We start from the raw sequence: 23,229 nt of genomic DNA, 5'->3' as shown, positions 1-23,229 counted from the left end.
ATGGGGAGTGGTGGGGAGGGGCTGGGCTGGAAAGTGCCCAGGAGAGGAACGCGCTGGTGGTCAGCAAAGCTGTGTGACCATGCAGGGTGAGGACTCCCACCTGTGGGTGTGTGCTACAGAGCCAGGTCTCAAGAAGGGAGTCAAGACATGTCAGCACAGGAGAGAGGAGCTGGTCCGTGCTCCTGGTGGCACAGACAGGCTGGGAAGGGGCCCAAGAGCGCTTGTCAGCCCCATCCTCTCACATGGGCCATTTCCAGTGCTGGCTGGCCCTGGCCAACCTCTCTTCTTGCCCAGAACCCAGCAGATCCCTGAGCAGGGCTGAGTGCGAATCCCTGCATGGGGCACCAGTGGGGCCGCACAGGGACCAGGCACTGGGCGAGGCAGCCAAAGCTGATGGGCACATCAGAGAGCATTGAAGGCTGACACCACAACTGTGTCAGGGGACATCTCCCCACCCCAAACACAACTGGCCCGTGGGGTTTCTGTGCAGGGGGGACATGGGACCACATTTAGGGCAGCAGGGCTGGGCCAGCGAAGGGACAGGGCACTGACAGGGGACACAAAGCAGCCAAAAGGAGGTGAAAGCAGGGACAGGCCACAGAAAAGGGATTGATATTTATTGCCTTTGTGTCACGGGTGTGTTTTTTGAGAAGGCAAACCTCAAAACCTGGAGTTGTTGGTTGCAAGGGAAGTCAAGAGCAAACACAAGGAGGAGCACATATTGACAGGAACATCATGAAATCCCACAAGGACAGATGCCAGCTTCTGCCCCATCAGTGGACAAACCGTGGCAAAGGCAAAGGCTGAGGGCTGCCTGGCTGGGGAGCAGCCCTGTGGGAAATGTCTCGTTGGGCAGCAGGCTGGACAGGAGGCAGCCATATGCCCTGGCAGCCAGGAAGGCCAAGAGCACCTTGGTCTGTAGGAGCAGGAGCACGGCCAGGAGATTGAGGGAAGGGACTCTCCCCCTCTACATGGCATTCATTAGGGCACATCCAGAATACCTTGTCTAGCTTTGGCACCCCCAGTACTGAAAAGGTGTGGGCAAGTGGAGCAGGTCTGGGGAAGGGCCCTAAAAATGCTTGGGGATGGGTGGGGCTGGATCACTTTCCTTGTGAGGGAAGTCTGAGGAAGCTGGGTTTGTTCAGCATGGAGGAGGCTGAAGGGAACCACAGCAGGGGGGGCTCATCCTCTTCACCATGCGGCCACCCAAGCATTGGAACAAGCGCTGGTCACCCTGAGAAGTCATGCAGTCCTCCATTCTTGGAGGTTTTCAATACTCAACTGGATCAAGCCCTGAGCCAGCAGGTCTGGCTGAATACCTGATGCTGCTTTGTGTAGGAAGTGTGACTACAGACCTCCCAAGGTCTACTCTGAATGAAAATGATCAAAGCACCCTCAGTGAGTTTGCAGATGACAATAAGTTAGGTGGGAGTATTGGTCTGCCTGAGGGTAGGATGGCTCTAAAGTGGGATCTGGACAGGCTGGATCCATGGGCTGAGGCCAATGGTATGAGGTTCAACAAGACCAAGTGCCGGGTCCTGCCCTTGGGTCACAACAACCTCATGCAGCACTACAGGCTTGGGGACGAGTGGCTGGAAAGCTGCCCAGCAGAAAAGGACCTGGGGGGGGTGTTGCTTGACAGCCGGCTGAATATGAGCCAGCAGTGTGCCCAGGTGGCCAAGAGGGCCAAAAGCATCCTGTCCTGTATCGGGATTAGTGAGGCCAGCAGGATGAGGGCAGTGATTGTGCCCCTGTATTCGGCACTGGTGAGGCCCCATCTCAAGTACTTTGTTCAGTTTTGGGCCCTTCACCCCAAGAAAGACATTGAAGTGCTGAGGCGTGTCCAGAGAAGGGCAACGAAGCTGGTGAGGGGTCTGGAGAAGAAGTGTTATGAGGAGTGTCTGAAGGAACTGGGGTTGTTTAGCCTGGAGAAAAGGTGGCTGAGGGGAGACATTATCAGTCTCTAAAACTACCTGAAAGGAGGTGTGTGAGCCGACTTGGGCTGGACACAGGAACAACCACAAAACCACGGGTGAAAGACAAAGAACCAATTTAATCTCAATACCACGCAAATCGGGGAATCTCCGAAGTAACACCCGGGCAGAGGGACGCGAGCAGGGCATGCAGGCACCACAGAGCAGGAGAAAGTCCTTGTTAGCAGGAGCGTGTGAGCTTCGACTTGCTGTTCTCACCTGCTTTTCAAGGGTTCAAGTAGTGGTAGTTTTCCACTGTGCTTTGAGCTGCTTCAACAACAAGGCAGTGATCTCAGGTATGCCAGATAAGGTATCCCTGAGTCCATCCCAGGCTTACGTTATCTAAGTGTGGATGTTCTACTTGTGAGCACTCAAGGCTGAACAACAATTAGTGTGATACATGTGTTGTCCAGCAGCCCAAGTGGGAGTCACTTGAGCGTGTTTACAATCCTCCTCTCCAATCTTCCATTATTTTCCCAGAGGAGGTTGTAGCAAGGGGGAGTCAAACTCTTCTCCCAAGTAATAAGCGAGAAGACAAGAGGAAATGGCTGCAAGTTATGACAGAGGAGGTTTGGATATTAGGAAAAATGTCTTCACAGAAAGGGTTGTCATTTTGTGGAATACAATGCCCAGGGAAGTGGTGGAATCACCATCCCTGCAGGTATTTAAAAGACGGGTAGACATTGTGCTTAGGGACATAGTTTAGTGGTTTAGTGGTGGTTTTGGCAGTGTTAGTTTGATGGTTGGAATCAATGATCTTAAAGGTCCCTTCCAACCTAGACAATTCTATGATTCTATGGTTCTATGACATTTCCGTTGAGTAACAAGGTTCAGTGTGGACCTCCTTGCTTTCTAAACTCCTTTTTGAAGCCTAGGTCTGGCTGGGTCCGATCTTAGTCTCAGATTTGGTGGCTGGTTCATGTCTAATGGAATTATTCTTACAACATGAATAATATGTGGGTAGCTATATGGATTCGCAGTGTGTCAGAGTATTAATTCAGCATGCTATCAGTCACTTACTGAGGATCCATCGTGGTTAAGGGATCTCTCCGCCTTGAGTAAGGAAGGATCTCTGAGTCTCAGATAAGGAATCTCTAACCTTGAGAGGCGTCCCTGCTCAAGGGGAGAGTCACCTGCCGTGCTGTCCGCCTGCAATCCAGGGAGAGCTCACGCTGAGCCCATCCTGATGGTAATATTGATGGAGTGAAGTAGTTGGCTGCTCATCAATAGTATAGACAAGACAGTTGTGTTTCACTCTGGTATCTTGTTCTGAACATTGGTTAACTTGTACTTTTGGTTTTGAAACCACCTAGGTGGTCAATGAGTCAGTGGTCGTGATCTCCCCCTGCCGGAATTACCTTTTATCCACTTCTCTGATCTTGGCAGTTCCAAGTGGTTTTCTGGGTTTGCTGACCAGGCCTACAGTTCATCGCTCTCTTGACAGGAATACCCTGCTTATCAACAATACTACATTGTCTGCTGGTATGTTCCTTAATTGAATTGTAAATATATCACGTCTAATTACTATTCCTCTTTTTAATCTTAGGTAAATAATGATATAGGGTTGGGGCAGTACAGAGGATTTGAGCAGCAGCAGGTTTCCTTGGTTGCTTCAATTACATTTTATATTCCGTTTTCCTGGTTTACGTCAGTGTTACTACAACATCATCATATTTTGAAGCTCCTCAGTACCCAATTCTTGCCCAGTCCCAGCCACATCCCACACAGGGATTCACAGACAGCCCTGCTCGAGAGTCTGCTGGGGTCTGGGCCAGGAGAGAGCTGGGGAAAGGCTGGACATTCCCCTGATACAGGCACTGGACATGGTCGGTGAACCAGACTGGGGGGTAAGAAAAGGCCCTGGGCCATCTTCCCAGTGTGTCCATGCCACCAAGGGCACAGACCAGCCTTCTCTCTCCTGCACCTCCACGGCTTTGAGCCCTTCCCCAAGCCCTGGTGCTGCACCACAACCGCTCTGGTGTGACTCCTCACCCTGCGTGGTCACACAGGACAAGCCATACACTGAGGATTTTTACTCCTGGGCACTTTCCAGCCCAGCCCGGCTCCATCCCAGCTCTCTCCCAGCTCCCCTGGCCTCTCTCCATCCCAGAGATGGCCCCACAGCAGTGCCTGCCTCAGGGTGCTGCAGAGCTCTGGGAACTCACTCCAGAGCCCCAGCCCCTCGGGAGGGCACAGCAGCTGCTGGGGGGCAGAGCAGGGCCAGCCCCAGAGATGGGGGGCATCTGTGGCACAAGGACAAGGCAGTCAGTGGCTCCCTGTGTCCTCCTCTCCAGGCTATTCGGAGAGGTCGGCAGCCCCTCTGGGCCACCCCCTCTCCCCAGGCCAGTACAAGAGCCCTGGGGATCCTCAGGCAGCTCCTGCTCCCCCGGTGACAGAGCGGCCTGCCCCAGGCTGCTGCAGCCAGAAAGGTCTCTTCATTTCCCACTCATTCATGCGCTGCTGATGGTGGGCCTCACAAAAAGAAGTTGCAGCTGCCTCATTTTTTTTCTTTAAATACAAAGAGAGCCTGAGTCTTATTTTACCCAAAGTCTCTGAGTCGCACAAGACAGGTGGATACTTAACATGACAGGATGAGTAAAAGAATTTCTTTTCAGAAAAGATCATCACAAGGGGAAAAAAGACAAGAAGAAGGAAAAAAGAGGGAAGGAATGGAAGGCTTGGCCCATCACAACACACACTGGGAATCATTTGCAGAGGAAGGTACGCAGTTTGTGGCTGCTGAAAAAATGTCTAATCCACTTCCTCAGGGCATCCTTGAGCTCCTGGTTCCTCATGCTGTAGATGAGGGGGTTCACTGCTGGAGGCACCACCGAGTACAGAACTGCCAGCACCAGATCCAGGGATGAGGACGAGATGGAGGGGGACTTCAGGTACGCAAATACACCAGTGCTGATAAAGAGGGAGACCACGGCCAGGTGAGGGAGGCACGTGGAAAAGGTTTTGTGCTGTCCCTGCTCCGAGGGCATCCTCAGCACGGCCCTGAAGATCTGCACATAGGACACCACAATGAAAACAAAACATCCAAAAAAAAGAAAAGCACTAACCAATAGAAGCCCAGCTTCCCTGAGTTTTGAGTCTGAGCAGGAAAGCTTGAGGATCTGGGGGATTTCACAGAAGAACTGGTCCACAGCATTGCCTCTGCAGAGTGGTAGTGAAAAAGTATTAGCTGTGTGCATTAGAGAATAGAGAAACCCACTGCCCCAGGTAGCTGCTGCCATGTGGACACAAGCTCTGCTGTCCATCAGGGTCCCATAGTGCAGGGGTTTGCAGATGGCCACGTAGCGGTCGTAGGCCATGATGGTGAGAAGAAAATACTCTGCTGACATCAGAAAGAAAAAGAGAAAAACTTGAGCAGCACATCCCAAGTAGGAGATGGCCCTGGTGTCCCAGAGGGAATTGGCCATGGCTTTGGGGACAGTGGTGGAGATGCAGCCCAGGTCGAGGAGGGAGAGGTTGAGGAGGAAGAAGTACATGGGGGTGTGGAGGCGATGGTCGCAGGCGATGGCAGTGATGATGAGGCCATTGCCCAGGAGGGCAGCCAGGTAGATGCCCAGGAAGAGCCAGAAGTGCAAGAGCTGCAGCTCCCGTGTGTCTGCGAATGCCAGCAGGAGGAACTCAGTGGTGGAACTGCTGTTGGACATCTGCTTCACAGGGAGCTGCCCAAGGAAGAGAAGTTATTGACAGGTTAGGACAAACATTTTACAATATAACTCATTATTTCTCATAGAAACGCTCCAGTTGTCTTATTCCTTAGTAGCACCTTTGTTCAGCTCCATTTCTGGAGCTCCTTTGGTTGCTGTTGGAGTGTGCCACGAGGAGCTCAGGCTCCACTGTGCGCTCCAGAGTACTCTGTTCTACTCTGCAACGGGGCAAGGTGGGGATTTAGCTTTCCCATTCACAATTTAAGTCAGATTTTAGCCACTCATAATCATAAGATTACCAGGGGAATATTATTTCAGAGCTGAAACTGTCAGCATCTTTCCTGTAGTCTGAGTGAACTGCTGCATCTGGGGAGATGCAAAAGCATTGCCTGTGGCTTAGGGCAGAGTGAGGAGAGCTGGTCTGTCCATCAGCCTTGTTCCTGGCTCCTTTGTGCTTGGTTTGACCTGGAGCACATTCACTCTTGGTTTGACCTGGAGCATGTTCACACTGTCATATTATTCCCCAAAGAAACAGAGGACAGTGGAGAAAAGAGGATTCACTTACAGAGTGCAGATCTGCATGGCAGGACCCACAGGGTGGGTGTCTGAGCTGCAGCTGAAACCCCACTCCCCGGCAAGTTGAGGGGAAGCCCAAGGGCGGCACAGACAGGAGGGGAAGGAAGGAAGAAGGAGCATCAGCAGGGTTCTCTGCAAAGGCATGCAAGGTGAGGGAGAGCCTGCAGAGACAATGCTGGAGCTCTCTGTAAGCTGAGGCAGAGGGAAGTTGGTGTTTGTGTTGCTTCCCCGAGACTTTTGCATCTTTCAGCATAATAGCTGAAGAGTCTCTGTTCCCCACCCAAACCTGAAAGTTGAATTTTAATTCCTCCTTCATCACCCAGCCCACCCAGAGTAGAAAAGTCAAAGCACAGACTCCTTCACTTTCAGGTTACCCTCATAAATATTCCCCTTGAAAAGTCCCCTCAGGAACACCCTGGGGGTGATCTGGGGGTGTGAGCAGCCCTGCCCCACGCAGCACCCTCTTGACAGCAGAAAGATCCTGCCCTGCCCTGCCCTGCTGGGGATCGCTCCTTCCACCCGCAGCTTCTCCCCGCAGTGCCATGAAGAGCTCCCCGGACAGGCTGAGTGCTGCCCCTGGCAGGTGGCAGGGTCCCTGCCCTGGCACACAGCCCCTGGGGCACAGGGACCCTGCTCAGCAGGACAGAGCTGAGCACCCTTGGCTGCACACCCACCCGCACAGCCCTGCAGCCGTCCCCGGGAGAAGGCGGCCGGCATGCCCGTCCCTCTGATGGTGCAGCAGGGAAGCCCTGCTCTGCAGCGCGTCCTTCTCCACACTCAAATACTCTGAGCGCCGCCCCGCCAGATCCTATCTACGCTCATTTTCATTGACCGGCAGCCAGAGACTTACTGTGTTCAGAGCTGAGCAGATTGCTCCCCCAGTGAACTCTCACCACCCTCCAACCCCACACTGCCTTTAACTCTCTCTCACTTCTCTCGTGTCTCTTCAGCGCCTGCAGGCAGTGCCTCAGCCCTGCTGTGCTTTTCCGGGGAGCTGCTCCTGGGCAGAGCCGCCTCTCGGCAGCGCTCCCACTTGCCGTGAGCTCTCTCCGTCCCGGGAGCCCGGCCCAGCTCAGCAGCAGAGGACCAGCCCAAGGCGGCACTTTCTGTGCCCCCTCTGGGCTCCCTTGAGGTGTCCCTGGGGCTCCAGGGGAATCTCCTGTGAAAGAGGCTGAAGCAATCACTGATGTTCCCTCCTTCACCCGGGAAGAGACTCTGACTTCCAGCAGGTTCATTTCTCCTCTCACAGACAGAGTTAGCTCTAAATATCACCTCTCCTTGTCTCATCATTAGACAGGACACCCAGACAGTGCCAGGGAGGGATCTTCTTCACCCTGCTGAGGGAAGGGATGCAGCTGCGTCAGTCAAGGCACCTCCTTCTGGGTTTGTAGTCCTGGGGCTGGAAGGGGACTCAGCTCCTCCCACGACTGCCACAACCCCACAGGTGGTGGGATTCCTCTTGCCTCAGCTCAGATGTGCCCAAAATAGGCTCCTGCAGGGGAGTTCCTTCTTTCATCTCCCATTGTAATTACTGGAGGTGGAGGCCAGTAGCGAGCTCTTCAGACACACACACCCGGTGACATGTGAAGTGCCAGAGGGGACCAACATGGATGCTGGAAGCTGAAAGCTCTAATGGAGCAGTTCATAGAGACAGGGCAGCGTCTGGGGACATCTTGTTGAGGCTGGTAGGAAATTCTTTTGGCCAACTGAAATGACAGCAGATGCCCACACGTACAAAAACTGAACCTGTAACTATTGGTTTGTCCAGGACAGCCTATAGAGGTCTTCAGCTGACCAGATGGAGTCATGTGCCATAGGGAGAGAGGTGCGTCTCTCTTTCTGTTCTCCACCAGCTGTATTTTCTCTATGTCCTTTGAGTATAATGACAATGGTCTCATGTGCATCTCTTTATTGCGTAACTGAATTCAGGGCAATTGCATCTCAATTTCATGGCCAAATACAGGCCTGCAGTGCTACGTGAGATGCCAGGGCTGTCCAGCAAAATTGTACACAGCTGACACGGACGGCTCAGGTCCTATAGAGGAACCCCATCCACTGACTGAAGCCCACCACTGCAGTGACAGAAGGTGAGCCTGTTCCCTACCCAGTAGATGCAGGGAACTGCATGAATACAAAGAACATCACACCAGGGTCTCCACTCAAGTGCATTCCCTCTCAATCCCTGATGGGGTTTCCCCCATCATTTAACCATCCCCTTGATGATACAATCATGGATGAGGCCAATGATTTTCACAGTTTGCCTGTACCATAGCATGTCCACTCCCAAGGACATTTTCAACATCATCTCTTCCTTCCTGACATCAGCTTCTGCTCCACCACAGCCCCTCAGGCCTGCAGAGACACCACAGACAGCAGGCTCCTCTTCTGCTCCGACTGAACAGCCCACCCCCGTTTCTCTCTGGCTTCGGGGAAAGCACAGTTCGCTCTTTGTGTGGGCACCTGATTTCTTCCTTACATTGCCATTGGCCATCCACTCCAGCGTGTCTCTGCCATGGAGCAAAGACTGTGCACACATGAGGTCTTGGAGGCTTGGCAGCAGGTTTCCCCATGGCAAGTCCACTCTCAGCCCTGGTGCCGCAGCCCAGACATGCACCGGTGCCCTCAGCTTGGGGCACAGGCAGGAGGAGTCCCATGTGCCATCTCTTCATTCACTTGAGGGGAATAACAACGGAGGTGTGTTGGGACAGCCCACGTGACTGGGGTGCTGTGATGAATGGGCAGAGGATGATCATGAGAGACAGGCTGGAAAGATCAGGAGTGGAGAGCTGTCAGTGCGAAGGAGATATGCTTAGATATGTGGAGCTCCTCTATGGGACCGACAAATGGAGTGAGCCCTTATGGCTGAGGGTAAGGGGAGAGGCTGGTAAGGGTGACGTTGCTGTGAGAGAAAAGAAGACCAGAGGGCTCATGACCTTGCAAAATGGCCTTATGTGCCAAGTGTGAGCATAATTTTCCCTAGTTTCTCAGGCCTTATGTGTCCCCCGAAGGGGTCTGTAATGACCTGGTGTTGACTGGAAAGGAAGCACAACAGTGTGCAGACAATCGTTGAGGTTTCTGGATGGTGTTTGGACACAGCTCGGGAGGTGGGTCTTTATAGCACAGCTGCCCGATGGGCCAACTATGGTGACCAAGAGCAGGTCATGGTTGTGGAAGCCAGTGTCGTCCTCAGCTGTCATTCCCTTAGCCTCGCAAGGAGTCAAAAACCTTGAGAATGTTTAACACCACAAACAGTTCGGTGAGGAGAGAGCTATTGGTGAGGCTTTGCAGCTCCTGGGCCCCTGACAGACTAACCAGGAGGTGTATGTGTGGCTTAGCCCAACGATTGGCTACGAAAAGGCTGAACCTCTCTTTAAGAAGTTGTAAGAGTGTGACAGGTCAGAGCTGTAGCTTAATTAGTACCTTAAGCCCAAATTACAGCTGTGATATTGAATAAAACTTCTCCTCCTTCCCATACATCGTGTGGTCAGAGCGTTCCTGGCAAAGAACCTGGTTGGCTCAGTGGGAGCAGACGGCAGGTTCTCAGGCCCATAGCTCTTCAGATGAGCTTTCCTGCAGAGGAGACAGCCAGGTGGGAGGCAGGAGCAGGAAAGAAGCTGTCTCCATTGCCACCATGCACCATTGCCTGAGTGCAGCCTGTGCAGTGAAGGTTCCAAAGCAGTGAGCTGAGGGAGCCCACTGAGGGCTCCACTGGCAGCTGGATTAGATGGGAAGGGTGGGCTCCAGCTGGAGGGCAAACACCATACAGGTGGAAGCCAACAAATAGAAATGGGATGGGATAGCCTGGGCATGGGCTCCTGGGGCTGCGTCTGAGGCCTTTGGGTATGTGCAGTCTCTGCATGGAGAGAGAAACGCACCAAAAGCAATGAATGTCCAAAGAAAGGCCATAAACTGTGCTGGCAAAGGAGTTCCCCCTCTTCCTGGACCATCACCACCAGGATGAGGAGTGAATGTGCCCAGCTTGGACTGGGACCCCCAGCACCTTCCTTTCAGTGTGAGGCTCCCAAGATAAACTGTGATCTCATGTCCATGGGAGCAACAGCACAAACATCTGTGTCCTTTGGGCCTCCCTCTCCTGCCTTTCCAGCCAGGGCAGAGGAACAGGAGAGGCTTCTCCCAAAGTGGAAGCCCACCAGGACTGGAAGGAGACATGCCCACTTGCTCCCCTTGGCTAGCAGAGGAGCAAAGGAGGCCCCTGTGCACCTCCTGTGCAGGAGAGAGGACACCTGTCTGGAAGGACATACCCACCGCTCTGCTGCCTTCAGCTGCCAACAAGGCAGGTCCCTCTGCCTCAGAAGGTCTGAGGCTTTCTCATGCTGTGTGAGTTGATGCAGTGATCTGAAGGGAACTGAGGTGAGTGCAATTTCTGGGGATTTTCTTGTTCTGCTCACCAAATTCAGAGCAGCTCCTGGTTCAGTTTCCCTGCCTCAGTTTACATCGTGTTTCTGGGGGGTCAGCAGTGCCTGAGGCTGTTGACACAGTCTCCACCATCTCAGAGCTTCCATCCCACCAGGGAGACAATTATACTGGTTCTACTCTCTGCAAATCCTCAGGGGCGACACGCTACAGTGGGAACCTTTAGAGTCTCCTTTCTGCTATAAACCCGGGCAGACTTGAGAGATGAGGGAGCCTTCAGGTGCTGCTGGAGACTCACCTTAACAGCTGCTGGGAGAAGAGGGCAAGGGCAGACTGAGGAATGAGCCCTGGTTCAGGGCTTGTGGTGAGGTCCAAGAAGTGAAGGTCATGGTAAGGAAGAGGCAGAAGGTAAGACGCTGAACTTGGACTTCATTGCCATGATCCATCAGAGCTGATGTCAGTGCTTCATGACGAGGACTGCAGGTTTGTGATGGGTGTGCGGGGGGCTGTTTAGGTCTGAGTGTTATTAGTCAGGCTGCTGGGTCTTTGAAGAGAATAAATGAGAGCATCGAGATAAGAGTTTCAGCCCCGTCCTTTCCTGCATGTCTTCCCACCCCAGCTTCCACCTTCCACCAGAAAAACCCGGGCCCCCGGCTCTGCACAGTGACATCCCAGGGACAGCCCCGGGACACTTTCCCTCCTTAGCTGGGCAGGCGGGAGAGCATTTGGGCAGGTTGTGTGGGGCCACATTGCCTGTGCCCTTCACTTCATCCCTCACAGGGCTACTTCAATTGTCTCAAGATTTGGTTATTTTTTTGTTGTTATTGCTGGGTTTTATATGTTTTCTCACTCTCAGAATTAGGATTATGACCATGTAGTTGTTGGGTTTTTTTTCCAGCTCTCAGCTTTGTCACTCCCCTGCAGTGGAGAGGGCTGGGGGTATCAGGCATTCTGAATAGTTTTTGGCAAACTCTCGGCACAGTTCCTTTGATTATCACCGCTGGAACAAGTGCATTCCAGCCCAAGAGGTGGGTGTGAGGCCCTTGGAGGGCACTGCTGTTGCAGAGAGCTGTGGTTGTTGGGCATGAGCTTTCTCCAATCATGCGCTGAGGCATGTCCTGGCATTGCCAACGCCCCTGACCCTGATCGTATCCCACCTCAGCCCCAGCACCCTGCGGACACCCCGCTTAAGGTCCTGCTTGCCCAGGCAGCCCCTCAAGCACAGCTGGCCATGCCGAAGTCAAGCTGCTGGGCTGGGATCTGCAGGCAGGCATCCTCAAACCCCTCAGGAACCACTGCTCATGAGGGAAAAATGTGAAGCAACAGGTTCTGCCCAGCAGCTCCCAGTCACAGAGTCACAGAGCGGCTGGGCTTGGAAGCCACCCCAGCATATCAGCCTGTTCAGCCCCCGCTTCCTAAAAGCAGAGTCAGCTGAGGCAGGTGGCTCAGGACCATGCCCAGTCAAGTTTTTAATAGCCACAGGGATGAAACCTCTGCAGCCTCTCTGGGCAGCTCTTCCAGTATTTCACCACGCTATCTTTAAATTCCAATTTCCTGTATTTCAATGTGTTCTTTCTTCTTGGAACCGCTGAAGAGAGCCTGGACTTGCCTTATTTTGCCCTCCCATCCTTCCTCCCTGCACAACCTCTCCCATGTGCCTTGGCTGACTCCCAGTAACCCCTTCCCTATTTTTTTTTTGATCCCTTCCTTGTCACTTTTTATGCCACATTTTGACCCGCAATGTGGTTTTCAGCATGCTCTCTGGCAGTCCCCCAGCACAGTGCCTTGGTCATCTGAGGCAGTATCTCCTGACCTGCCCTTTCTCAATGGGAGGGATTTGCCTGTGTTGGGTGGTGGGGAAGGAGTGGGGTGGGAATCCTTTCCTCCTCATGGGAGTGTTTCAGAGAGCTGTGGCCACTCACCTGCAATGTGCCCATCCCTTGCTTTGGCGGAAGGGTGGTGTCTGCCATGACGCATCACAAACTAGGCTTTTTTGGAGAGTGGGTTTTGATTTCTCTGACACACTTTGTCTTTCCTGAGAGCAGAAGGATGTCAGTCCTCAACACCGATAGTGCAATTTGATGATCTTCAAGGTCCTTTCCAACCTAAACCATTCTATGATTCTGTGACTCTATGACTTCCTGGGCATACCCACAGGCATATGAAAGTTCTCTGTTTCTGTGTGAGCAAATGGACATCATAGTTCTATTTCACAGTGAGAAAGAAGAACTTCCATTGGGCAGCTCACCTCTGGAGTCTCCAGGGGGTCTTCTGGGATGAGTGTTCTTTACCCATCAGGAAAAACATTCTTTTTCTGCTTTCGTGAGGCACGAAACACATAAAGCTCATGTGAAGAGAACAATGCCTTACACAAAAAAATGTTGAAGGTAAACACTGAAGTGTGTTTCTCTGTCGTAGCACCTCTTTGTGGAAGCTGAGGAACTGAAAGAAAAACAACATGGAAGAAGGAGAAAGGGACAACAGGACATCATCCATGGATTTTGTGCTGCTGGGAATAAGTGACGTCCCCACGCTCCAGAACCTGCTCTTTCTCCTCTTGCTTATGATCTACTCAGTCACCATGGTTGGGAACATCCTCATCGTTGTGCTGGTGGTGGCAGACCGGCACCTGCACACCCCCATGTACTTCTTCCTGGGCAATCTGTCCTCCTTGGAGACCTGCTACAGCTCCACCATCCTGCCTCGCTTGCTGGCCAGCTTCCTGACTGGGGACAGCAGCATCTCTGCACACGGCTGCCTGGCTCAGTTCTACTTCTTTGGTTCTTTTGTGACTACTGAGTGTTTCTTGCTGGCGGCCATGGCCTATGATCGGTATTTGGCCATACGCCAGCCCTTGCTCTATGCAAGCCTCATGACCTGGAAAGTCTCTGTACTCCTGACAGCTGCCTCTTGGCTATGGGGATCACTGCTGCTGGTGGTAGTCACGGCCTTCTTATCCCAGTTGCAGTTCTGTGGCCCCAAGGCCATTGACCACTTCTTCTGTGATTTTACCCCATTGCTGGAGCTTGTCTGCAGTGACACCAGAGATGTCACAATTATTTCTATCATATTTTGTATCTTAGATGTCGTTTTTCCCTTCCTTTTCACACTGGGCTCCTACGTGTGCATGATAGCTGCCATCCTGAGGATCCCATCCAGCACAGGCAGAGAAAAGGCCTTCTCCACCTGCTCCTCTCACCTCACTCTCGTCACCATTTTCTATGGAACCCTCTTTGTTGTCTACATGGTGCCTAGAAGAGCTCCTCTGAGGCAGCTCAATAAGTTGTTCTCTTTTTTCTACACCATCCTCACACCCCTGGTCAACCCCCTCATCTACAGCCTGCGGAACAGGGAGGTCAGGGAGGCACTCAGGAAAATGATGAGGAAAGCCCTGGTCCTCACCCAGAGCTCATGGTCCCTTGTTGACACAGGCAAAAGACACTTCTAGCTCCTTTGAAAGCTCTGGATACCGGCTGGCTCTTCAGAAGTGTGTGCCACTGAGACCGCTCGTGGAGTGGTGAGTGAAGAAAGCAAAAGGTCTTTGGGAAGAAATATCATGGTTTAATTAACAGTCTAGAAAATGTCACGGGTTTGATTTTCCTTGTTAATAAACACCATGTGGGAAGTACTGAAGTGTCAAGGTTGTCTTTTCTGGAAGGGTCAAGAAAAGATATTTGCCCAAGTTTGTGAATACTTACAAGGGCCATTATGAGGCCATCTTTCTCACTGTGGGTTCCGGGGATGGTAGTCATGTGGTGCGCATCCCCCCTGTGGTGCACATTTCAGGAGCATGAGGCTCACATGGCAGCCACTAACAAAGGTCTACCTTCACTGCAATGCCAAGGAAAAATGGGCCATTCCTATTGGGTGGCTCACGTGGGTTACAGCCATGCACATCTCCTCCTGCCCCTCGGCAGGCCCTGCTGCATGCACGTCTCAGGAACCAGCTGGGGATGCAGCAGCTCAGCAGCTGAGTGAGAAGCCTTTGCTTCTCTTGCTGCAAAGGCAGGTGGAGAGGCTGGACTGACACAAGCACTTCCTCTTTATGAGGGCTAAAACAAGATCATCTCCTGCATCTCCCTCCCTCCACCTTTCCCTCCCCTCTTCCCAGGGAAATGAGCAAGTCCCTGCTCCAGCTGTGCTCCTCTGGCTCCAGCTCAAGGTCTTCTCTCTTCACTGGGACAACCACTCCCTTGCCTCATCTCCTCCATTTGTGGAGGATCAGGCTTTCCACCTCAGTCCTCCTTCCCCACTGGAAAGCTTTGACCCAGTGTAGGGGGTCTGGCTGGGATGGAGCTCATTTTCTTCATAGCAGCCCGTAAGGTGTTGTGTTTTGGATTGGGCTCCAAAACCATGTTGATAACACCCCCCTGTTGTAGCTTTTGCTGAACAGTGTCTGCACAGCATCAAGACTGTCTCTGATTCTCACACTGCTCTTACAGTGAGTAGGTTGAGAGTTTACAAGAAGTTGGGAGGAGACACAGCAAGGACAGCAGACCAAACAGATATGCAATGCCATATAGCATCATGCTCAGCAATAAAATTGGAGGGGAGGTGGTTTTGGGTGGGTAGCCATTGCTTGGGGACTGCCTGGGAATTCGTGTACTTGTGGAAGGTGGTGTTTGACTCTTATTATCTTCTTGTTTATTTATTTTTTATTCTTTCTTCTTTTTATTTCCTTTGCGTATTAAACTATATTTATCTTGATCCATGACTTTCCTGACTTTTGCTCTTCCTAGTCTCTGCCCCCATTCCACTGGGGTGAGGGGTGAGTCAGTGAGGGAGCGGCTGTGTGAGGCTTCACTGACAGCCATGACCAACCCACCCCACCCAGTTTATACAGGGCCAAGGGCAGGGATGGTCATTGCACCCTGGTTCTCCGCAGATCTCAACTTTTTCAGTGGCCTGTGCTATGGGAGCCCGTATGTCAATGGCCTTTGCCTCCAGGGCACACTGCTGACTCCTCCTCAGCTCCTTCACCAGTACATGTGTCTTTTCTCCTCTTCTCCCTGTGACTGTGGGGATAAGTTCACAGTACATCTGGGATCCATTAGACACAAATGTTGGTTTTAAATGCTGCCTTCTATGTGAGCAGGGGCTGCAGAGATGCTGCATGAGCTCCTCATTGGCTCTTTAGGCTGCCACATGTATGACAGGGCTGATGGCATCTATCGTTCCTCTGGAAAGGAGTCTGGAGGGGTGAGGAGAGGATGGGGATTGTGCACGTTCCCTGGGGTGGGCAGTGAATGGAGACTCAGAAGAGTGATCACTGTACAGAGCCAGGTTTCATGGAGAAGGAAGCAAGGTGTGAAAGGTGGACAAGAGATGAGCTGGTCTGTGCCACAGTCCCTGGACACCCTGGGGAAGCTGCCCCAGGGCAATGGGGAGCAAACCAGCCCCGCACCCTGACCACTTCCACCTCTGGCCATACACCCCAGGCCCAGGGAGGGACCTTTGCTGCACGGCCAGTTCCATCCTCCTGCTGGGCTCAGTGCCTGCAGGGGGCATGGCCAGACCTGTGCAATCTCTCCTGGCCTAGATGCTGCCAGACCCTGCAGCAGAGCTGTCTGCACACACCAACGTGGGATTCAGCTGGGGTTGGGCAGGGGCAGGCACTGGTGGGAGGGAACAAACAGGGGACTACTTGGGGAAGAAGGAGAAAGGGCTGCCATGGGGACTGTTTGGGGGTGACATTTCTCCTGCCCTGAATGCACCCTGGTCCATTTGGTGTTGGAGGCCATGTGGGGCAGTGGGAAACCCACACACTGGACACAGCAGTCCTGATGCGGTTCCCAGAGGGAAAGCATCACTGCCCTTTCCCTGCTGCCTCTGAATTTGCTAATGCAGCCCAGAATGCTGTTGGCATTCCCAATCCTAAGGGCACGCTGCTCCCTCCTCTCCCACTCGCTGTCCACCCACCCTCTTTGCAGAGCTGCCTTCCAGCGGTCATCCCCAGCCGGGCCTGTTGCATAGTGTTGTCCCAGTGCAGTGGCAAGGGGAACATGGAATTTGTCTTGGATAAACATATTCCACCCCTTTCACCAAGCCGTCAAGGACTACTGCATCCACCTCACCCCCCATCCCAAGGGCCCATCGTGTTGTTGTAAAAGGCATTCAGGTTGGTCAGGCACAGTTTGCCATAGTTGAGGTAATGCTGACAGTTCCTAATCCCATTCTTGACCATCAAGTTCTTGGGAATGGCTTCCAGGAATATTTGGTCCATAACCTTCCTGGGGACGTAGGTCAGGCTGATTAGACTGTAGTTCCTTGAATTTCCTCTTGGCTCTTCATGAAGATGGGTGGGATGTTTGCCTTCTGCCAAGCATCAGGAACCTCCCTGAGTGCCATGGCTTTCCCAGGATTGGAGATGCTGCCACACAATGACTTTGGCCAGCACCTTCAGCACCCTTGGCTGCAACTCTTCATGTCTGTATGAGTGAGGGTCGCGTAGGACCAGTCAGCTCACTGACACTCTCTCCACATCCCCTTGGTCACCAGGCACCCTGCCCCACTCAGCAGTGCCACCACAACTTTTTGATTTCCTCTGGCTGCCAACACTCTTACTGAAGCCCTTCTTGCTCCCCTCTGCCCCACCCAAGCAGTGCCCATCCTGGGGGAAGCTCTGCCCTGTGCCTGGGGAAGGTGGACAGACAAGGACCAGGGAAGGCTGGAAGAAGACAGGACAGCTCTGCAAAAGGCCAAGGGGGAATGCATTGCTGAAGTTGGGGCTTGAACCTGGGGGTCATCAGATCAAACTTTCCTAGCTCAGCTCCTTCTGCCCTGCCCCAGGAGCCCTTGTCTTGGTGCCAGCCCTGCCTTAGCTCAGACAGGCATGCGAGAGGTGTGCTCCTCAGGGAGATATTGTGACTAGTCCCAGCTAAACCCCACAGATGGGACCTGCCCTCTCCCTGCCCATCCCTGGTCCCATCTCTCCAAGGGCACTGGAGCTGCCTCAGGTTCAGGCCATCTTGCACACCTCTCGTGGGATTTTAAATGCCACCATGTCCTGTTCGCTGCAGCCACGTGACACTGACCTTCTGTGGAAGAGCTCACGTACCCATGGTCCCACGGTGCTGGTGGGTCTATCTCAAATATTCCCTCCAGAAGTCCACCACAGCCAAAATGGTCCAGCAGGCCCTCCTCCCACATCAACCCTCTCATCTAGTTGGGTCCATCCCCAGAGGAACAGAGAAGTGGCAGGATCTGACAGTCCTCTTTCCAGTGCTGAGGAAGGCACTGGGACAGCGCGGTGCTTCCCCGTGCATGAGCGCCTCACAGGTGCTGAGCACATCATCTCCCTCAGAGGTGAGTGCAAGCCGAGCAATCCCGTGTGGGATTTGACGGGATGGGCAGGGGCAGGCACAACAACGAAAAGGAAATGCAGATGAGGAAAACAAAAATCTAAAAAGAAAATGAAAATCTAAAAGGGGTGGGGTGGGAACCCCAAACTGAGGCTAGAAAAGGCATGTTCCATGGCGTGGGGAACTAAACCCTCCAGCAGAGCACAGGACACACTGCAGAGCAAAGAGCCCAAAGGCTGGGATTTCTCCTGAACCTCCTATGTGGCATAAAAGCACAAGTCTTGAATTCAGGATGGGAGGGGGATGGCCATCACAGGGATTGCTGTCACTGGAGTTGTCAGAGATGGGAGCGTACCAGTGACTCTCTTTGTCTTCTCCAAGAGCCCTAGCCTTCCCTTCCTGCCTCTTCCCAGACCCCTGTCTCTCCCTGTCTGCTCTGGGACGCCCAGCTCTCCCCCTCTTTACCTGCCTGTTCCATCCACCCTCCTCAGGAGCTTTTCTCCTACCGGCTTGTCAGTAGGGCTGGGCATGCTGCTCGATGGGTCTGTGTGTGGCCACATGGGTGAACATGTGCTTCTCCCATACAAATTGTGTCTGTCCTCTCCACCTCCTTCCCTCTCAATAAAACCACATTGAAAGTGAACACCATTTGGCTACATAAAAATGTGGACAATGTTGTTCCCCATACCCACAGCCAAGCTGTGCAGTTGTGACCAAAACCAATTTGGTTTCTTCTCCCTGTGGCCACCTCCCACGCCTTCCAGCTCATGTCCTGCTTCTCCTCACATCCTTGTGTCATGGGCCATGTTGTGACAGACACTCACCATTTCAGGAAAGATCACCACATGCACGGGCAATGAAAACGTGTCTGCTTTGGTCTGCAACAAGCTCTGCCCTTTCCTAGGAGGCCTTTGTACCAGCAGCAGCTGCTGTGCTGTGCCCAACCTCAGTGCTACATGGACAGCTGGGGAGAGGGCAATGGAGCTCCCTGTTTTAATGGACAGTGTTCCGCACAGGGACACTGCCAAGCCCCAAAGAGCCACGCACCCAACTGCTTCCATTTTTCACGGCAGTGTTTGCAGCATCATCATCATGGCCCTGTTGCAAATTTTCTTGCTGAAGCCACAGGACCAGCAATGTTGAGCTGGGAGAGACTTTCCAGGATCCATCCCTGCCTTGCCCCTGAGGAGGATTTTCTAGTGCAGGTGTGAGCGAAAAGCCCTCTGAGCAACTGCATTCTATTTATTCTACAGGAGACACAGGGGGATGTGAAAGGCCCATGAAGTGTTGGTGTTGTGTGTGGCTGCTGATACAGTCAGTGCTTTCTCACTGCAGTGCAGGGTTGGGGTTCACACCATCATTCGGTTGTGTTTTCAGGCCAGGGAAGCATGTTCTTCAGCACTGTACCACTGACGTGAGGGTGGCTGATCCCTGTGCATGCACAGGGACACTTGTCTACAGTGAATTTCACCTGCCGTGTGATTGCGTAGTCATTCAGTCTTAGTAGGTCTTAGGCAGATGCCAGTGCACACTCCTGCAGACCTCCCCTCCACTGTGAGAACTGACCTGTCTGTCCTTCCTTTCTTTTCTTTCTCCCTTCCTCCCTCCCTCCCTCCCTCCGTCCTCCCCTCTTTCCCTTCTCCCCTCCTTCTCTCCAAGTGTTGTTGCGGAATGGTGAGGAGTCCAGCCCATGCAGCAGGCCACTGCAGAGTTGGTGGGGACCAGCTGGTGGAAGCAGGGCAGGCTGTCAAGGAGGAACTTGGAATCACATTCCAGGGAAGCAGACAATGTTTTCGGAAAGCCAAAGCTTCCTCAGACTTGAACCTTGCAGGGGACATCAAGGGTAAGATGGTGAGCTGCTACCACTTCCTCAACATGGAAAGAATTAACAAGGACAGTGTAGGGCTAGCTGCTCAGCTGGGTGGAGAACCTACTAACAGCAGACCCAGATAGGTCTGAGGAACTCAAGGCCTCCTTCTCCCGACTCTTCAACAACATGTCCCAGGCCTTTGTGTGTAGGGTCATGTCTCCAGAGGAGAATTACAACCAGCAGTGGATGAGGGTGCGGTCAGGGATTACTTCATGAACTCAGCGCATGCATGTCTGTGGGGATGAACAGACTTCATGGGAGTGTGTTGACAGCTACTGCTCTCACTGCGAGGCCATTGTCTGTCACTTTTGGAAAGCCATGGTGATGGGAGAGATCCCTGGTGAGTGGACCCATGGCCACATTGCACCCATCTTTGAAAAAGCACAGAAGTTCAACCTGAGGAACCCCAGGCTTTGATGAGAGTGTGCTATTGAATGAGTCCCCTGCAGGTGACATTTCTAGTCACATAAGGGAGAAGAAGGTGCCCAAGAATGGTCAGTGTGCTTGTATAGTCAGGGGAAATTATGCCTCACCAGGCTGATTGCCTTCATGATAAACTACCTTTATAGAAGACTAAAGTGGATGTCATTTGCCTCAGCACAGGAAGACTTTTGACACGGTGTCCCTCAATATTCTTGTATTCAAATTAGTACGCTAGAGTCTGGATGGGTAGACAACCAGGTGGGTAAAGCACCAGTTGAGTGATTGGGCTGAGAGAGCATTAGTGAAGGGGTCATACCTCCCTGGATGGGTAGCAGAGGGGTCTTTCCTGGACCTTGAGCAGTTTATAAGTCTTGGCTCTCCAGTGTTCAGTCCAGACTTAGGGTGTCTAAAATAACTGCCCCCAGGGCTCTTGTTCTACTCGCTGACTGCTCTGGTGTTGTGGGTTAACCCTGGTGGGCAGCAAAGCACCACAGAGCTGCTCACTCCTTCCCCCCACCCCTTGTGCCCCCAGTGGGATGGGGCAGGAAGAAACGAAGTATACAAGCAAGAAAAGTTGGGTTTGGAATTTTAAAAGATGTTTAATAAGTGAAGGATAAGTGGAAGAAGAGAGAAATAAAGGAAAACAGAACAAGTGATGCAACAGCAATCACTCCCTACCTCCTATGGGTAGTGGGATGCACAGCCAGTAGCCGAGACAAAGGTGGCTAAATTCCCGAAAGCTCCCACTTTTCCCTTTTATTACTGAGTATGATGTCATATGGTAGGGATTATCTCGTTGATTAGTTGGGCTCAACTGCCTGGTTGTGTCTCCTCCCAACCCATTGCACCCTCCCCAGTCTATTCCCTGAGAAGGCGCTGATGCTGTTCAGCAAGAGCTAGAACATCAGCGTGTTACACACTTTGTCTGCACAAAGAGCAGAGAGCCCCCTCACCCCAGAAACTTGCTGGAAATGAACTTTAGTAAGGAAACAGGACAGGCTGGAGAGATCAGTCGCAGGCACAGCCAGACAAGTGTATGACCAGCCAACAGTTTACATGTGACCAGCTCTTTTTAAACCCTTTGCCCTCTGTTTCCCATTTTTGTTGCTCCCCAGCCCACCTTGATCCCTTCCTTTCCTTTGCCTTTGGTCCTTTCCTAGGCACCCCATAAGGAAGGGCAAGATGACTTTCAGATCTTTAATTTTCCTATGTTGATTCCATCCAAGGACACTCTGGATACTCAATGGGGTCTAGCAAACGATTTCTCAGCCTGAGGGTACTCATCTTCTTCTCATGGGATGTGTCACCCTCCCATCTTTCATGACTGCTTTGACTATTTTCCTTTCAAGGTACTGGCAGCTTGGGCAGACACAGCCTGAACAAGCGATTTGCAGTCAACTCTCCAGGGGAACTGCGGATGTTCTGGAGTAGGAAGATATCGAGGTGGAGCTATCCGAGATGGCAGGAAGGCCCCAGGAGAGCTATCCCCTTCCTGAGGAGGATCATAGCCAGGCAGGACACCACTTTTCTCTAAGCTAATATGGGACACCTGTGTTCACACAACCAAACACCTTGTGGGGGCTTTTGGTACTGTTTCGGCTTATTTCACAAACTCTGCAGTATCACTTTCTCCATAGGAGTCTCTTCAGGGCAATACTCACTTCCTTATTCCTCAGGCTATAGATGACAGGGTTAAGCACGGGGGTCACAGCTGTGTAAAACAGGGCAAGGTATTTGTCAGTGTCTGCAGGGTCTCTTGACCGTCCTTTGAAGTACACAACCATGGCGGAGCCATAGAAGAGAGTCACCACCCCGAGGTGTGAGGAGCAGGTGGAAAAGGCTTTGCGTCTGCCCAGAACTGAGGGCATTCTCAGGATTGCCCTGACAATTTGCGTGTAAGAAACAACTATCAAGGAAAAGGGAAGGACTGCAAAGAGCAGGATGATGGTGTGCAGCATCACTCGGTTCCAGAAAGTGTCTGCACAGGCGAGTTCCAAGAGAGGGGACACGTCACAGAAGAAGTGATGAAGGGCACGGGAGGCACAGAAGGGCAAAGTGAACACCTGGTACGTCTGCCCTGCCTGTACTGGTATGACAGCCAGCCATGACCCCACTACCAGTGTGACACAGAGCCTCCCATTCATGATGAGGCCATAGTGCAGGGGGCCACAGACGGCTACATAGCGGTCATAGGCAATGGCAGCCAGGAGAAGGCTTTGGGTGCTTCCCAGCAAAACCAGGAAATGCAGTTGGGCAGCACAGCCAAGGAAGGAGATCCTGCCGTCTCCCGTCAGGAAAGCCAGCAGCATTTTTGGCAGCGTGATGGAGATATAGCAGATTTCCAGGAAGGATAAGTTCCTCAGGAAGAAATACATGGGGCTGTGGAGGCTTGGGTCTACCAAAGTGATGAGCACGATGAAGCCATTCCCTACGAGGACCATGAGGTAGATGATCAGGAAGACTGTGAAGCACAAGTCTTGCAGGTTGGCCTGGCCAGAAAATCCCAGAAGAAATCCAGGTCTGGCTGTATGATTCTCCAAGCCTTTTCTTTGGTGCATTTCCTGTATACAGAGAAATGCAAACAACACACTCACTGGACAGTGGCAGTGGCCCATCCACCATCCCACACCCCTCAAGCACAGCGAAAGACTGCAGACACCAGCGCAGGTGTGACTGCAGTGTTAGCAAAGCCCCAACAAGATCTGCATGGCTGTACGGGAGTCTACCACCAGGTGCTTGTTGAGAAAAGGCTTCTAAGAGGAAAACAGAACAGGGATGTTCAGTCCAAATCATGGAGTTTGGCAGTATGGACCGGAAAAATGTGTCTTTCCTTCTTGGGAGGAGATGTTCTAAAAAGCATTGCCTGGTGATAGATGAGGGAAAGGAAGGGAAGGGAAGGGAAGGGAAGGGAAGGGAAGGGAAGGGAAGGGAAGGGAAGGGAAGGGAAGGGAAGGGAAGGGAAGGGAAGGGAAGGGAAGGGAAGGGAAGGGAAGGGAAGGGAAGGGAAGGGAAGGGAAGGGAAGGGAAGGGAAGGGAAGGGAAGGGAAGGG

At 52.5% G+C, this 23,229-nt stretch overlaps 3 protein-coding genes across 3 annotated transcripts; 1 reads left to right on the top strand and 2 right to left on the bottom strand.

Annotated features, from left to right (window-relative positions):
• Nucleotides 1-4,678: 4,678 nt before the first annotated feature.
• Nucleotides 4,679-5,635, bottom strand: LOC309682471 (olfactory receptor 14A16-like; the record flags this gene model as incomplete). The annotated part of the gene is made up of 1 exon (XM_082496561.1): nt 4,679-5,635. The coding sequence occupies one exon, from the start codon at nt 5,633-5,635 to the stop codon at nt 4,679-4,681; it is 957 nt and encodes a 318-aa protein (XP_082352687.1).
• Nucleotides 5,636-13,043: 7,408 nt separating this feature from the next.
• LOC309682469 (olfactory receptor 5AP2-like) lies at nt 13,044-14,033 on the top strand (the record flags this gene model as incomplete). Its single annotated transcript, XM_082496559.1, has 1 exon — nt 13,044-14,033. One exon carries the CDS (start codon nt 13,044-13,046, stop codon nt 14,031-14,033), a length of 990 nt encoding a protein of 329 aa, XP_082352685.1.
• Nucleotides 14,034-21,801: 7,768 nt separating this feature from the next.
• Nucleotides 21,802-22,737, bottom strand: LOC309682484 (olfactory receptor 10AG1-like; the record flags this gene model as incomplete). The annotated part of the gene is made up of 1 exon (XM_082496573.1): nt 21,802-22,737. The coding sequence occupies one exon, from the start codon at nt 22,735-22,737 to the stop codon at nt 21,802-21,804; it is 936 nt and encodes a 311-aa protein (XP_082352699.1).
• Nucleotides 22,738-23,229: the final 492 nt, after the last annotated feature.

Source organism: Vanellus vanellus (genome assembly GCF_965231255.1).
Source record: "Vanellus vanellus genome assembly, chromosome: 29".
In the NCBI taxonomy this organism is placed as follows: Eukaryota; Metazoa; Chordata; class Aves; order Charadriiformes; family Charadriidae; genus Vanellus; species Vanellus vanellus.
The sequence above is the reverse complement of the archived record's forward strand: the minus strand, read 5'-3'. Positions and strand labels throughout refer to the sequence as shown.